Source organism: Schistocerca americana, chromosome X, assembly GCF_021461395.2.
Source record: "Schistocerca americana isolate TAMUIC-IGC-003095 chromosome X, iqSchAmer2.1, whole genome shotgun sequence".
NCBI lineage: Eukaryota > Metazoa > Arthropoda > Insecta > Orthoptera > Acrididae > Schistocerca > Schistocerca americana.
This window is the reverse complement of record NC_060130.1, coordinates 866,316,861-866,331,036: the sequence shown is the minus strand read 5'-3', so window position 1 is coordinate 866,331,036 and position 14,176 is coordinate 866,316,861. Positions and strand designations below refer to the sequence as shown.

Here is a 14,176-nt window from a genome sequence, read left to right as displayed (position 1 = left end):
TAAACTTGACAAAATACAGAAGCGCTGTTTGATTTTTTTTTTAAATTCTACCTAGCTTGAGGAAACTGCATTTTCTAACGCTATATGATACTTTTCTTTTTTACAACGTACCTTAGTTTGACGTTACAAATCAATATTTTTCGAATACAACCTGAATTGAACATTGACAGTTTCGATTTTGTTATAATTACTGTCTATTTTTAAGTAACAGGCAGCAATGTAACTATGTATAACAAAAATGTTCCATTTGTTACGTGGCCCTCATGTAACCTCACTGAATTTCTAGACAAAATGGTTCAAATGGCTCTTAGCATTAAGGGACTTAGCTTCTGTGATCATCAGTCCCCTAGAACTTAGAACTACTTAAACCTAACTAACCTAAGGACATCACACACATCCATGCCCGAGGCAGGATTCGAACCTGCGACCGTAGCGGTCACACGGTTCCAGACTGAAGCGCCTAGAACCGCGCGGCCACACTGGCAGGCTAATTTCTAGACAGTTCACAGTTTCTGGTTTTTAGGGTAATCCATCAAGACACTAATCGCATATGTAAACAAAGTGAAAGAAATGAGGTAATGCCTGACATGTATGCAACACATCCAACATGCAGGTAGTACAGTTGTGATATTAACTGGCCAAAACTATTGGGAAAACTACCGTAGTCTACAGTTACTTTCAGTAGTCTACTGTAGCCTCTGGTAGTTTTACAACTCTAGTCCTCTCTGACCAGGTCATTAAAATACAGATTCACTGACGCAGCATTTAACTTTTGTGTTATCACTGACAGCTGAGGCAGCAACAATGGGAGACAGATTTAGTGTGTCAATGAACGTGTAATGAACGCAGTGGTGATCATGTGAAAAAAAGAACTTATCAAGGAGGTGAGGAAGTAGAACTTGCTGTATGTTGGAGGTGATACAGATTACAAGAACATTTAGAAAACGGCCAACATTATGAAGTGATGTAGCTGCTGAAGTGGATCGAAATGTTAAACATTTTTACAAAGTTTATAATATTCACACATACGATATATTAGACAAAGTGTACTGAAAACAGTTCTGTATTAGGCACTGGAAATTAATTAGTAAATATTACAATCTAGTTTACTGTACTATGTACATAACAACATGATCACAATGGAAAACAATATGAAGAAAATCGAAATTACATTTGTTGAAATTAGATTTTATGTGAGGGAATTATTTGTCTCTTTGAAGCAAACATTAATTGTCTACACCCACATGGTTTTCCTGACATCCAAACGAATTATTTTCATGCTTGGTTCTGACACGAACAGCCAAAGATATTACTCCATACAGTTATTCCACAGTAAAATTTAAAGCAATACTTCTGATCTTATGAGGAAAACCTTTGGCATAATCTTGCCAAAGATCCTAAAACTTGTTGTATACTTAAAATCTACAGTCACTAAAGGGTTTACTTCCTGAACTACATATGGACAACACATAAACAGAAATTTGATGTTGGCTGTAGATGTATCGCTTGATTCTCTTTCTTTTACAGGTTTTTAGTTGTTCAAATGTGATGCTACTATTAGTCTAAGAAAGTACCACGTACAGAAAAATCAACAGAGACGGTTCTGCAGTTAAATGCATTATCATATGCTACAGTGCAGGTCTTTGTGCTACGACTGACTCAGCTCTTTCATTGTTGACACAATCAAATAATTTCTTCTGTAGTTGGGCAAAACTTTCTAAATTCCAGTGCAAATTTTCTTTACTGTCTTTTAAATGGCAGAATATTACACAGAAAGTAAAATACGGTTGTCCGGCTTGTGTTTTTAGTTGTGAGGTATCTGGAAAGACGACAATTGATAATGTAGAAAATAAAAAAAATGGCGAGAATGATTTATATGAATTTCACTTGGAGAATGCTCAATACTAGAGGACCAAGTAGTGAAACAGAAGTTCCTATCTGAGTGAGAAAAGTAGTACATCATAACAGTATCATATCCTGAAAAAACAACCTCACGATGTGTGAAGATGCTTGAAAATCTATCTTCAAGAGTCTCTAGTTCAATATACAGGGGATGGTATTCCCCTTAGCTTTTCCTGTTTCTACTAATGTCGTACATCCAACATCTTTTTATTATACGAGGGCTATCCACAAAGTACATTACGTTTTGGAATTAAAAATAAATAAAGTATTGGAATTTTTTTTATTATATACAGATGAAAGCTACACTTAAATACTACTTTTCTACATAGTTGCCATTTAAATTAAGGCACTTATCGTAGCGATGGACGAGCTTGGAAATTCCTTCGTCGTAAAATTCGGCCGCCTGCGCCTTCAACCACGTGGTTACCTCTTTTGGGACCGAAAAGGTGTGATTTTTGTGGATTTCCTGGAAAGAGGCACTACAATAAACTCTCAAAGGTATTGTCAAACTCTGCACAACCTCAGAAGATCAATACAAAACAAGCGCAGGGGAAAGTTGGGCTCAAAGATCTTGCAGATTCACGACAACGCCCGGGCCCACACGGCAAATGCCACTCGTGAAGTTCTCGAATCTTTTAAGTGGGAGTTGTTTCCTCATCCGCCGTACAGCCCCGACCTGGCACCGAGCGACTTCCACTTATTCCCAGCAATGAAGAAGTGGTTGGCTATGCAGCGTTTTGATGACGACGCACAGCTTCAAGAAGTGGTTGAAGGCGCAGGCGGCCGAATTTTACGACGAAGGAATTTCCAAGCTCGTCCATTGCTACGATAAGTGCCTTAATTTAAATGGCAACTATGTAGAAAATTAGTATTTAAGCGTGGCTTTCATTTGTATATAATAAAAAAAATTTCCAATACTTTATTTTTTTTTAATTCCAAAACGTAATGTACTTTGTGGATAGCCCTCGTAGCTACCATTTCGCAAGGCTAACAGGAGAGAAGTTGGCCATCGTCTAAGCTACCAATTTTTGTACAAAATATGTAACTTGTAACAAATATAAAAAATTAAATCACTCTATACAGAAACAAAGGATCGCTCACGTAAAGATTCTGTTTCCTGAACGACGTTGTCAAATTGTCTATCGCCACGACAAAGTCGCTATACATGCTAGCTGTTAGTGCAGTTTCGGCTACTTTGACTGTGTGACAGGTGACGCAGCCACAGGAGTCGCTCTTGCCTGCGCGGTGTCCCTTCCCACTGAACGCTGTGGCCTGCCGTCGTGGCCTGATTCTTTCTGCCACGCCGCGTTTTCTAATCGCTATGAGTTCAGACACTGAATCATGGTCTACGGTCAGTTTCCATAAGGCTCGTGTCTACCACACGCTTTGCAGTTATGGCATGTCATACTCGCCAGACCGTCAAGCTCGTGGAGGACCGGCGTAGTGAGCGTCAGCTATTACACAACATTGACTTGACATTGGTCATGTTATGGAATATTACAACACTGAGATTCTGGTATGCACTTCCAGCTATTGAGGAAGTGTTATTGAGGAATCAGTTGAGATTCAATTACAAAATAACCTAATATATAGAGATGGAGGTTTGTGCTTAAATTTTGCTTGGAATGCAGCTCTCTCGTTGGTCAAATAAAAGAGGTACAGAATTAATGTTACTTCCTCACCTGTTGGGAATATTCACCATCGATAACTTGTGACTTCAGTCATCTTGGTTTTGTGATGGCGTTAGTGTTATAGTATGTGTGCTATCTTTCTAAATATGCTCCACATACCGAGGTTTCATGTTTTGTTGCAAAGCGCTCTCACATTGCATTTGTGCCTTGAAAATGACGGGGTGTGCACCAGTCGGGATATTGGAGTTATCGAAGACATTGAAACGTCCCCTTTGAACAATTATAAAAGACTGTGCTTAAACTGACACACAATATTTCTAGCGCAACGTAATCTGACTTTTAATAATCCCTGACTAACATTAACCTATACCTTTCACAAATCACTTACCTCACAAAAATCTTCGTTACTCAAGCTACAGCAATACAGCGAGCGCCACCACTGCCAGCTAAATAAAAGATTCAAACTACTGAAGGCACTACCTACTGATATACATATGTAGCAAATGAAAGATTTTGATAGAGAACAAACAATGTACTTACCTTACTAGTGTTCAAAAGTCATAATATATATAGCAGTTCATGTCATCCAGTCTTACAAATTTCAAAACTCCATTTCTCTCCCCACATCCACCACTGCTGGCGGCTCACCTCCAACTGCGCAACGCTATGCGCTGTTAACAGCCAACTGCCCAACGCTACAATGGCGAGTATTACAACAATGCAAAGCAGCCACAGACTGCACACAGCACAGCCAGTGATTTTCATACAGAGCGCTACGTGGCGTTACCAATAAGAAAACATAAACAGCCTACTTACAACATCACCCGGCTAACTTCATTTAATTCATTTTACACTGTCCAATCATACTGATGTGATCGCCTGTCAAAAGCCTGACTAACCACCTTTTGCAGCACGGACCGCTGGGAGATCGGCTGGAAGAGAATCATTGAGGTTCTGGAAGGAACCGGCAGGGGTGTGGAGCCATGCCAACTCCAGTACAGTGGCCAGACGTGCTAGGTCTTTTGTTTGAGTATCCATGGCACGAACAACCCAATCGAGGTGGTCCCACAGCTTCTCGAGTTTGTTTAAATCTGAGGAGATTCATGGCCAGAAGAGTCCGATAATCTCATTGTGGTGCTTTTAGAGCAATGCGCGTACACTGCAAACTGTGTGACAGGTTGCATTGTCCTGCTGATAGATGTCATAGTGCCGAGGGAAAATATACTGTATGTCGGGGTGGATGTGGTCCCCAAGGTTAAATGCGCACTTTTGTTGATCCATTGACGAGGTCACCCAGGGAATGCGACAGAAGCATTTCCCTCGATTGTTGCAAGGTGTCTGCTTTTAGATGTTTCACGCCCTACACACAACCGGCCACTTGTTCGATGGAGCAAAAAACGTGATTCAACTGAAACAGCCATCTGTCGGCATTCAGTGGACGTCCAGTTGCGGTATTAGCGTCTAAGTCCCAGACTTTGTTGCCGATGAACAACAGTCAGCATGGCTGCATGAACCCGGCACCTGTTGTGGAAGCCCAACCGCAGCAATGTTCGCCGAATGATCGTTGACGAAGTACTGTTGGTAGCCCCTCGGTTCATCTGGGTGATCAGTTGCTCAACAGTTGTACGTCTATTCTCACGTACACATCTCCGCAAGCACCATTCACCCTGTCATCTATGGCCCAGGGTGCAACACAGTTGCCTCCGAGTAGGTTTTGGATAGCGCCATTTTGCTATGCACAGTGTACTTTAACCACTGCGGGACCTGAACAGTTTAAAAACTTCGTCATTTCGGAAGTATTTCCACCCCTGCCACGAAAGCCAATGATTATGCCTTTTGAACGTCAGACACTTCGCTCAGTTTACGCAATAGAACAACTACTGCACTGTTATCCGCGTCCCGCCACACGCTTTTCTCCAATGTTAGCGCTGGCCGGTCGCTGTGGCCGAGCGGTTCTAGGCGCTTCACTCCGTAACCACGCTGCTGCTACGGTCGCAGGTTCGAATCCTGCCTCGGTCATGGATGTGTGTGGTGTCCTTAGGTTAGTTAGGTTTAAGTAGTTCTAAGTCTAGGGGACTGATGATCTCAGAAGTTAAGTCCCATAGTACTTAGAGCCATTTGAACCATTTTGTCAGGGCTGCCGACTGTGAACGGTGTTTGAACGTTGTCGTCGAACATAGGTGGTGTCACACTTTAACGTGACTTGATCGATTATATGAAAAACAATTGCTGTAACACGAATTAAATCTATACGGGGGTACACTTCTTCTCTGATGACATAGAGGCATTCGTTATTTCACCAAGTATTTAGCTACAATTTGCTGATGCTCCTAAGGGTGTGGGCAGGGATCTTCATCGATTATGATGAATAGGTTTTGCAACACGATCCACTCATTCTCGGACACTGACGTATTGTTAACGTACAGAAAACTGGCCGAACGGCACCCATGTAGTTGGATTACCGTTAGATGCTGCTGCGTTTGGCAGATGAATCCAGATCGAAACCTGGTCGAGTCATTGACCACTTTCTACCGAGCTGTGCGTGCGAGCGCTGTAGAGTGAGTTTTACTCCATGTTAATTAGATACGTATTAGGTGATAAGAAGCAGACTGATCCCTTGGGTATGAGGATGTTAAACGCTATTACACACTGCGTACCTTAAACCGCCCCCACCCAATCCATGGGTGGAAATGATGGAGAGCTGCTTGATGAGTTCCGACTTTGGCTCATGATCTATAAAGTTCTTTCTGTTGGGGCAGACAGAGCGAACATTTGGTAATTATCAGGCACTTGCCCCTCTAAATGGTTCAAATGGTTCTGAGCACTATGGGACTTAACAGCTGTGGTCATCAGTCCCCTAGAACTTAGAACTATTTAAACCTAACTAACCTAAGGACATCACACACATCCATGCTCGAGGCAGGATTCGAACCTGCGACCGTAGCAGTCGCGCGGTTCCGGACTGCGCGCCTAGAACCGCGAGACCACCGCGGCCGCCACTTGCCCCTCTGCAGCGACTGCTCGTGAACTGGAGGAGAGGGACACACGAAGGAATCTTACATACTACAAAAAATCTACTCATCCTTAAATTTTTCTCTGTAAGTCATCTTTCCTGTGAACATTGTAACCACTTTGCTTGTAAACAACGGAAATTTTATACTAGGTGTCCTAGAAACGTAACATATGGTTCTAATGTGTGCTTGGTTTTGAAAGAATTCTCGTGTGGACTACCCCATGATATATATTCATTACAAAATAGCTATGACGTTGGTGCTTGATTTTGTAGGATCCATAAATTTCCAACGAGCTACTAGAAAATTTAGGGAATTGAAAGTCGCACACGTTAAGGCTGCGTTATTTTATTGAAGTTTGTACCATTCTTGAGATATAGTTGGTTTAGACAAGATCCTATTTCTCAGTGACACAAAAAGTTCCACCGCCAAATCGCAAGGTATGTGCTGAAGAACACCCAGAGCACGGACAGCCTCCAGCATTGTAACCCTAGAGTCACCACACCCGTTCCCAGCTCAGATTGCCTGACTTCCCCATGATCCACGCCATATGTAGCTTGTTGAGCTCTACAGACATGGTAAACACTACTCACTTTCGTTATTGCTACATAATCGTAAAATGTAAAGTGTATTCGTAAGTATGTTGCATTGGCAAGAATTGCTGTGTTTTGATTCACGATATCTGCTAATGGATCACACCTATACAGGAGGTTGTGATAAACAACGCACTAAGAAAACCATATCAAACAATAACAGAAAAAAGCAAACTTTCAACCGTTTCGTAATGAAATGACACTGCACTTTGGCGTATTCAACTGCTAGTACAGAGACGTGTATCCTTCATCTAGTGTTGAATAATGAAACAAAGGATTCCTGGCAAACGTAATGTGGAAAGAAGCTTCTGGACGACGAAGGAAGGAATCTTAGAGGTTGAAGTCCAGTGGGCAGTGAGATTTTTAAAGATAGATTAAAACTTGGTCTCGACAATTAAGGTGAGGAAAAGGGTCACAATCTTTATCAGAGGTATCCTCCTGGCTTCTGATGTTTTAAAGATAGTACGGAAAATGTGAAGCCGGGTCGTTGGTCGTTGATTAGGAGACGAGTTTCAGGCGGAAGTAAAGCTGTGAGGACAGGTCTCGAGTCGTGCTTGGGCAGCTCAGTTGGTAGAGCACTTGCCTCCCAACGGCAAAGGTCCAGAGTTCGAGTTTCGGTCCTGCACACAGTTTTAATCTGTCAGGAAGTTTCATCTTGCAGAGTGTTAGTGTTCGTTTGCGGATTTACGTTTAATGAGACTTTTCTGCTTCTAGTAACTCATAATTTCAATTGCATGCGTGTAAACCATTAATTATGATACGCCCTGCATTCCATCGCCTGTGGTCGTACATACGGGACAGCAGTATTCTTCTTCCGATATTTAGGCTGATGATCGTACTGCCAGCTTCAAGATGAGTCTGTGACCAGTTGACAAAATACGCAATTCGTACATTTACTGCACATTGTTGTGTCACGTAGTTTCAGTTCAGTTTCTTACATGCCCTGAAGAGGACTGTACGGTTATCTGCCGATACATCTCAAGAAGAAATATTGCTGTGCCAGATGCATGCGCGAAGAATGATGTAATATGTCAAAATTATCTCATTAATTGGGATAACAGTGATTTCTACCTTACATGCAAGTACTTACTTTCAACTTTTGTCTATGTATTTTCTTCCAAAACTGAGACGATGTGAACAACAGAGGATGACACGCGTAAAGCTGAAATACTAAACACCTTTTTCCAAAGCTGTTTCACAGAGGAAGACCGCACTGCAGTTCCTTCTCTAAATCCTCGCACAAACGAAATAATGGCTGACATCGAATTAAGTGTCCAAGGAATAGAAAAGCAACTGGAATCACTCAATAGAGGAAAGTCCACTGGACCTGACGGGATACCAATTCGATTCTACACAGAGTACGCGAAAGAACTTGCCCCCCTTCTAACAGCCGTGTACCGCAAGTCTCTAGAGGAACGGAGGGTTCCAAATGATTGGAAAAGAGCACCGATAGTCCCAGTGTTCAAGAAGGGTCGTCGAGCAGATGCGCAAAACTATAGACCTATATCTCTGACGTCGATCTGTTGTAGAATATTAGAACATGTTTTTTGCTCGAGTATCATGTCGTTTTTGGAAACCCAGAATCTACTATGTAGGAATCAACATGGATTCCGGAAACAGCGATCGTGTGAGACCCAACTCGCTTTATTTGTTCAGGAGACCCAGAAAATATTAGATACAGGCTCCCAGGTAGATGCTATTTTTCTTGACTTCCGGAAGGCGTTCGATACAGTTCCGCACTGTCGCCTGATAAACAAAGTAGGAGCCTACGGAATATCAGACCAGCTGTGTGGCTGGATTGAAGAGTTTTTAGCAAACAGAACACAGCATGTTGTTATCAATGGAGAGACGTCTACAGACGTTAAAGTAACCTCTGGCGTGCCACAGGGGAGTGTTATGGGACCATTGCTTTTCACAATATATATAAATGACCTAGTAGATAGTGTCGGAAGTTCCATGCGGCTTTTCGCGGATGATGCTGTAGTATACAGAGAAGTTGCAGCATTAGAAAATTGTAGCGAAATGCAGGAAGATCTGCAGCGGATAGGCACTTGGTGCAGGGAGTGGCAACTGACCCTTAACATAGACAAATGTAATGTATTGCGAATACATAGAAAGAAGGATCCTTTATTGTATGATTATATGATAGCGGAACAAACACTGGTAGCAGTTACTTCTGTAAAATATCTGGGAGTATGCGTGCGGAACGATTTGAAGTGGAATGATCATATAAAATTAATTGTTGGTAAGGCGGGTACCAGGTTGAGATTCATTGGGAGACTGCTTAGAAAATGTAGTCCATCAACAAAGGAGGTGGCTTACAAAACACTCGTTCGACCTATACTTGAGTATTGCTCATCAGTGTGGGATCCGTACCAGATCGGTCTGACGGAGGAGATAGAGAAGATCCAAAGAAGAGCGGCGCGTTTCGTCACAGGGTTATTTGGTAACCGTGATAGCGTTACGGAGATGTTTAATAAACTCAAGTGGCAGACTCTGCAAGAGAGGCGCTCTGCATCGCGATGTAGCTTGCTCGCCAGGTTTCGAGAGGGTGCGTTTCTGGATGAGGTATCGAATATATTGCTTCCCCCTACTTATACCTCCCGAGGAGATCACGAATGTAAAATTAGAGAGATTAGAGCGCGCACGGAGGCTTTCAGACAGTCGTTCTTCCCGCGAACCATACGCGACTGGAACAGGAAAGGGAGGTAATGACAGTGGCACGTAAAGTGCCCTCCGCCACACACCGTTGGGTGGCTTGCAGAGTATAAATGTAGATGTAGATGTAGAACATTTGTGTGCCTCTTTGTGTACACTGCAGATACGTTCTTGGTTAATAGTGGGATGATGACATATTCATTCACTGCGTCACCATAATGCAAGTGATATTGAATACGCAATCATTTTAAATAAAGAACGAAATGAAAATCTATGACAGTCGGATAACGCCACTGTGGAGGTTGAGGAAATGTCATATAGTTTAAAGGCGTGTATAACTGTGTTGCCGTATGCAGCTGGGTCATGTCATTGAATGAGAGACACCTGAGACAATTACTGCAGCATGCCACATTTAACGTTTGCGTCGATGACGTTATCTTTGAGCACACGTTTTATGTGGCAATGGATGGTGATGATGCCATCTTGGGGCATAAAAACCAGACGATGTTGATTTCAGACATATCAAAGCAGGTATTAGTGTCTATAAAAAGATAGTATAAAACGAATTTTGCTTAAAAATTAACACATATACATAAAATGTAAAATAGTTATCAAATCATGCAAAGTTACATTCACTTTCACAATTACGAAAAACATGGAATGAAATGAGTAACTATTTATATAGCTAGCCTTTATGCGAAAGCTCACATTTAAGTAATAAAATACAATTAACTAGAAAGCTCTAAATTAATAAAGCAGAAAACCTTGCCTCGATAATCACTCATAAAAATTGACAAACGGGTAATTCTGAATAACCAATACGTAATTGCGACTTATTCGATTTTTTTACGCCAGTTGCCATTGTTTCCCTGAAAATACCTATACACCTGAAAAAACCTTTAATATGCAATCACCAAAACGTGCAAAGCAAAACACAGAATAATGCAAAAGTAGTGTAATGTGGTTGCCGTCATGTAGAAACAGCTCAGCTGGAATCATTGTGCCACACTTTCATCGCATTCAGTGAAGCCATATTTAAAGATGCATATCGACCAATTCTTGATCAGTGAACGGCATCCGAACTGCCGTGTATCGTTGTTAACGTGCAACTGACAAAAAAACAAATCCGAGACAGTATAGGGCAATACTGAAAGGCAGCCTGAGGACGAAAAGTAAAGTGGGTGATTTGTTGTCAACAGCAAGTGAAGTGAGTGAATAAAACAAGATTAATAGACTTTTTGGAATAGTGATCAAAAATTTTTTAAATTTTTATTCTTAAAATTCAGTCTTGATCACACCACGTATGTTACAAGAACATAGGTGACCGGTTTCGGTCATATCACATGACCATCATCAGACCCATGGCATCCTTCGGAGATGGATGACATCACAGCAGCTGAGAAGAGTGCTCCACCTACCATCTTCGAAGGATGCCATGGGTCTGATGATGGTCATGTGATATGACCGAAACCGGTCACCTATGTTCTTGTAACATACGTGGTGTGATCAAGACTGAATTTTAAAAAGAAAAATTTTAAAACAAGATTGTTTCCAAACGAGACACACAGCACATACTATCGAAACTTAGACCGTTGCTCAGATATTTTCAGCATATTAGCTACACAAACATGTGGGTAAGAAATCAAGCGAAATGAAATTACTCTCTAACGGTCCACTAGGAACCTCAGTACTTTACATTAAAATACTTAGAAAACATCTCTGATTAATTACCGAAATTTTGTTGGTAGGGTACAAGTTTATCCTGTAAGATATTGGTCATGGACTGTAGCTTCACGGTTAGCTAGTTATCAGTTTTAATATATTATCGGTTTTATTTTGAATGGTTATTAGTTGGGGATTCAAGGTTAGTTTTTCATCTAATGTTAGTCCAAGGTATAGTTTTATTTCAGCGAATTGGACGGTTGTGGATTGTTGAGTAAAAGCGTAAATATAATGACGGCTTTCATTATTGTGGTAGAGGGAGTCGGTTGACATTTCGTAAGGAGAGGTTACGGACTGTGTGTAGGTATAGAGTTGTAGTAATGTGTCGGTATAGGTGTGATAGTGTACCAGGGCTAGGGCTAGAGAGAAAACTTTAGAATTAAGGGAGTCGAGTTTGTTGACAGTGTATGATGAACACGGGTGTGCAATTTAGTGAGAAGTGGGAATTGGATGAGACGGTAAACATTGTAACGGGGGGAAGGTAGCCAGTCAGTAGCTTTACTTTTGGTAATTAATAGCTATTTTTTTAAGACGTATTCTGGTAGATCATAGATCAAACAGCTTGAACTGGAGGAGGTGCATACTCGTTTTGTCTTCCTAAGACGCTACCTGATTCTATACTTTTGTTTAACAGTGTGTATTAAAACGAGAACTTGTGTTTGTTTGTTTGGGTACTCACCCCGCGCGGCGCCGCGCCCTCTCACGTGCTAGCTTGGCGCGCCGACGCAGGCAGCAGATGACGAGCAGCGCCAGCAGCGGAAAGCCCAGGATGCACGACACGATCGGGATCACCACCGTCTCCGGTGACACTGCAAAACAAACACGCTGCACCTTCCCACACTCCCAGTTTCGTTCTTGCTTATTACTTTGTCTTTATGTATAAGCGATTTTGCGTAAATTACAACATCTTTAACTAATTAATTTAATAATATAATATTAATATTAATTAAATATTTGGGCGTAACACTGAAGAGCGACATGAAGTGGGACAAGCATGTAATGGCAGTTGTGGGGAAGGCGGATACTCGTAGTCGGTTCACTGGTAGAATTTTAGGAAGATGTGGTTCATCTGTAAAGGAGACCCCTTATAAAACACTAATACGACCTATTCTTGAGTACTGCTCGAGCGTTTGGGATCCCTATCAGATCGGATTGAGGGAGGACATAGAAGCAATTCAGAGGCGGGCTGCTAGATTTGTTACTGGTAGGTTTGATCATCACGCGAGTGTTACGGAAATGCTTCAGGAACTCGGGTGGGAGTCTCAGGAGGAAAGGAGGCGTTCTTTTCGTGAATCGCTACTAAGGAAATTTAGAGAACCAGCATTTGAGGCTGGCTGCAGTACAATTTTACTGCCGCCAACTTACATTTCGCGGAAAGACCACAAAGATAAGATAAGAGAGATTAGGGCTCGTCCAGAGGCATATAGGCAGTCATTTTTCCCTCGTTCTGTTTGGGAGTGGAACAGGGAGAGAAGATGCTAGTTGTGATACGAGGTACCCTCCGCAACGCACCGTACGGTGGATTGCGGAGTATGTATGTAGATGTAGATGCAGATGTAATCACCGAAATAACCAGCAGTCTCCTAAAATTCAACTCATTAACTCCATCCCTTACTTAACTGCAGTACCTAAAAATCAAGCTCGTCAAGACCCAGCGAATACTCTTTCAGTCTCCCATATTTCCACCTCTGCATCCATAATAATGCCATAGGCTATGTTAATACACTATATTTGGGACTAACTGCTCACTTCAAACTAAACTGGTTATGTGATGTAATAGACCATTCAACAATAGTCCACATAGACTAAAACTACTTACAGGATGCAAATTGGCATTACAGCCTTGAAACTTCCTTATCTGACCTATTCTCACGTACAGCAACGTAGCTTGGCTCTCCACATCCCTAAGATTTTACCACTCCTTAAACGTTCTTAGGCGATGCATTCCACCGCACCTTCTGTATCTTGCTTCTTTCTGCTGCACACAATCTTCATACTATTCAAATTCCTTCCCGTCCTCAAATGCATTGAACATTTCACTGAATTGTATATCTCCTGTATATTAGAAAACTAAAATCTCATAGCTTCCTTATCCTAACCATCCTACCGATCCTTACCCTCCACCACGCACCATAAAGTAGCCTGCAGAGTAGAGACGTTCGTAGAGGTGTAAAACACTTTTCAGCCCTGGACCACTACAGCGTCAGTGTTAACATAACTTCTATGCGAAGGAAACCTTAAATGATTCCCTTTGCCTCAAAATAGTACCCATCCCACCGACTACAGTCGTAGCTCATAAGCTCCTTTCATTAATGATCAAAAATAGAACCCCCGTCCTCATTTCAGTCATCTGTGTCCAGTCTCCACCTCTTGCTCTTATACTTCCCAGTGCTTAACAACAATCCCCGCTCTTCAGACATAGTGCTCCATCAATACTACACCTCATTCCACTGTTATCCTTAAATGCCCTTACCACATTTATCGCAAGGTGATTAGTCAGACACAGCTGGTACTCGTCAGAAGCATTATTTGCTCCTGGATAACATACTTTTGCCGCACTCCACAAAATTTTCAGATCTTTAGAGAAAGCAGTACTTCATTCATACGCACAACATTGATAAAACATATTGTAAAAGGAGGTGAATGAGGAGCGCCGTAC

At 41.8% G+C, this 14,176-nt stretch overlaps 1 protein-coding gene across 1 annotated transcript in view; it reads right to left on the bottom strand.

Annotated features, from left to right (window-relative positions):
* Positions 1–14,176, bottom strand: part of LOC124556358 — an 860,778-nt gene that overhangs the window by 455,828 nt on the left and 390,774 nt on the right. Inside the window, exon 3 of the mRNA XM_047130325.1 lies at positions 12,197–12,326. Within this exon, the coding sequence (XP_046986281.1) occupies positions 12,197–12,326 (130 nt within the window). The remainder of the gene's footprint in view (positions 1–12,196; positions 12,327–14,176) is intronic.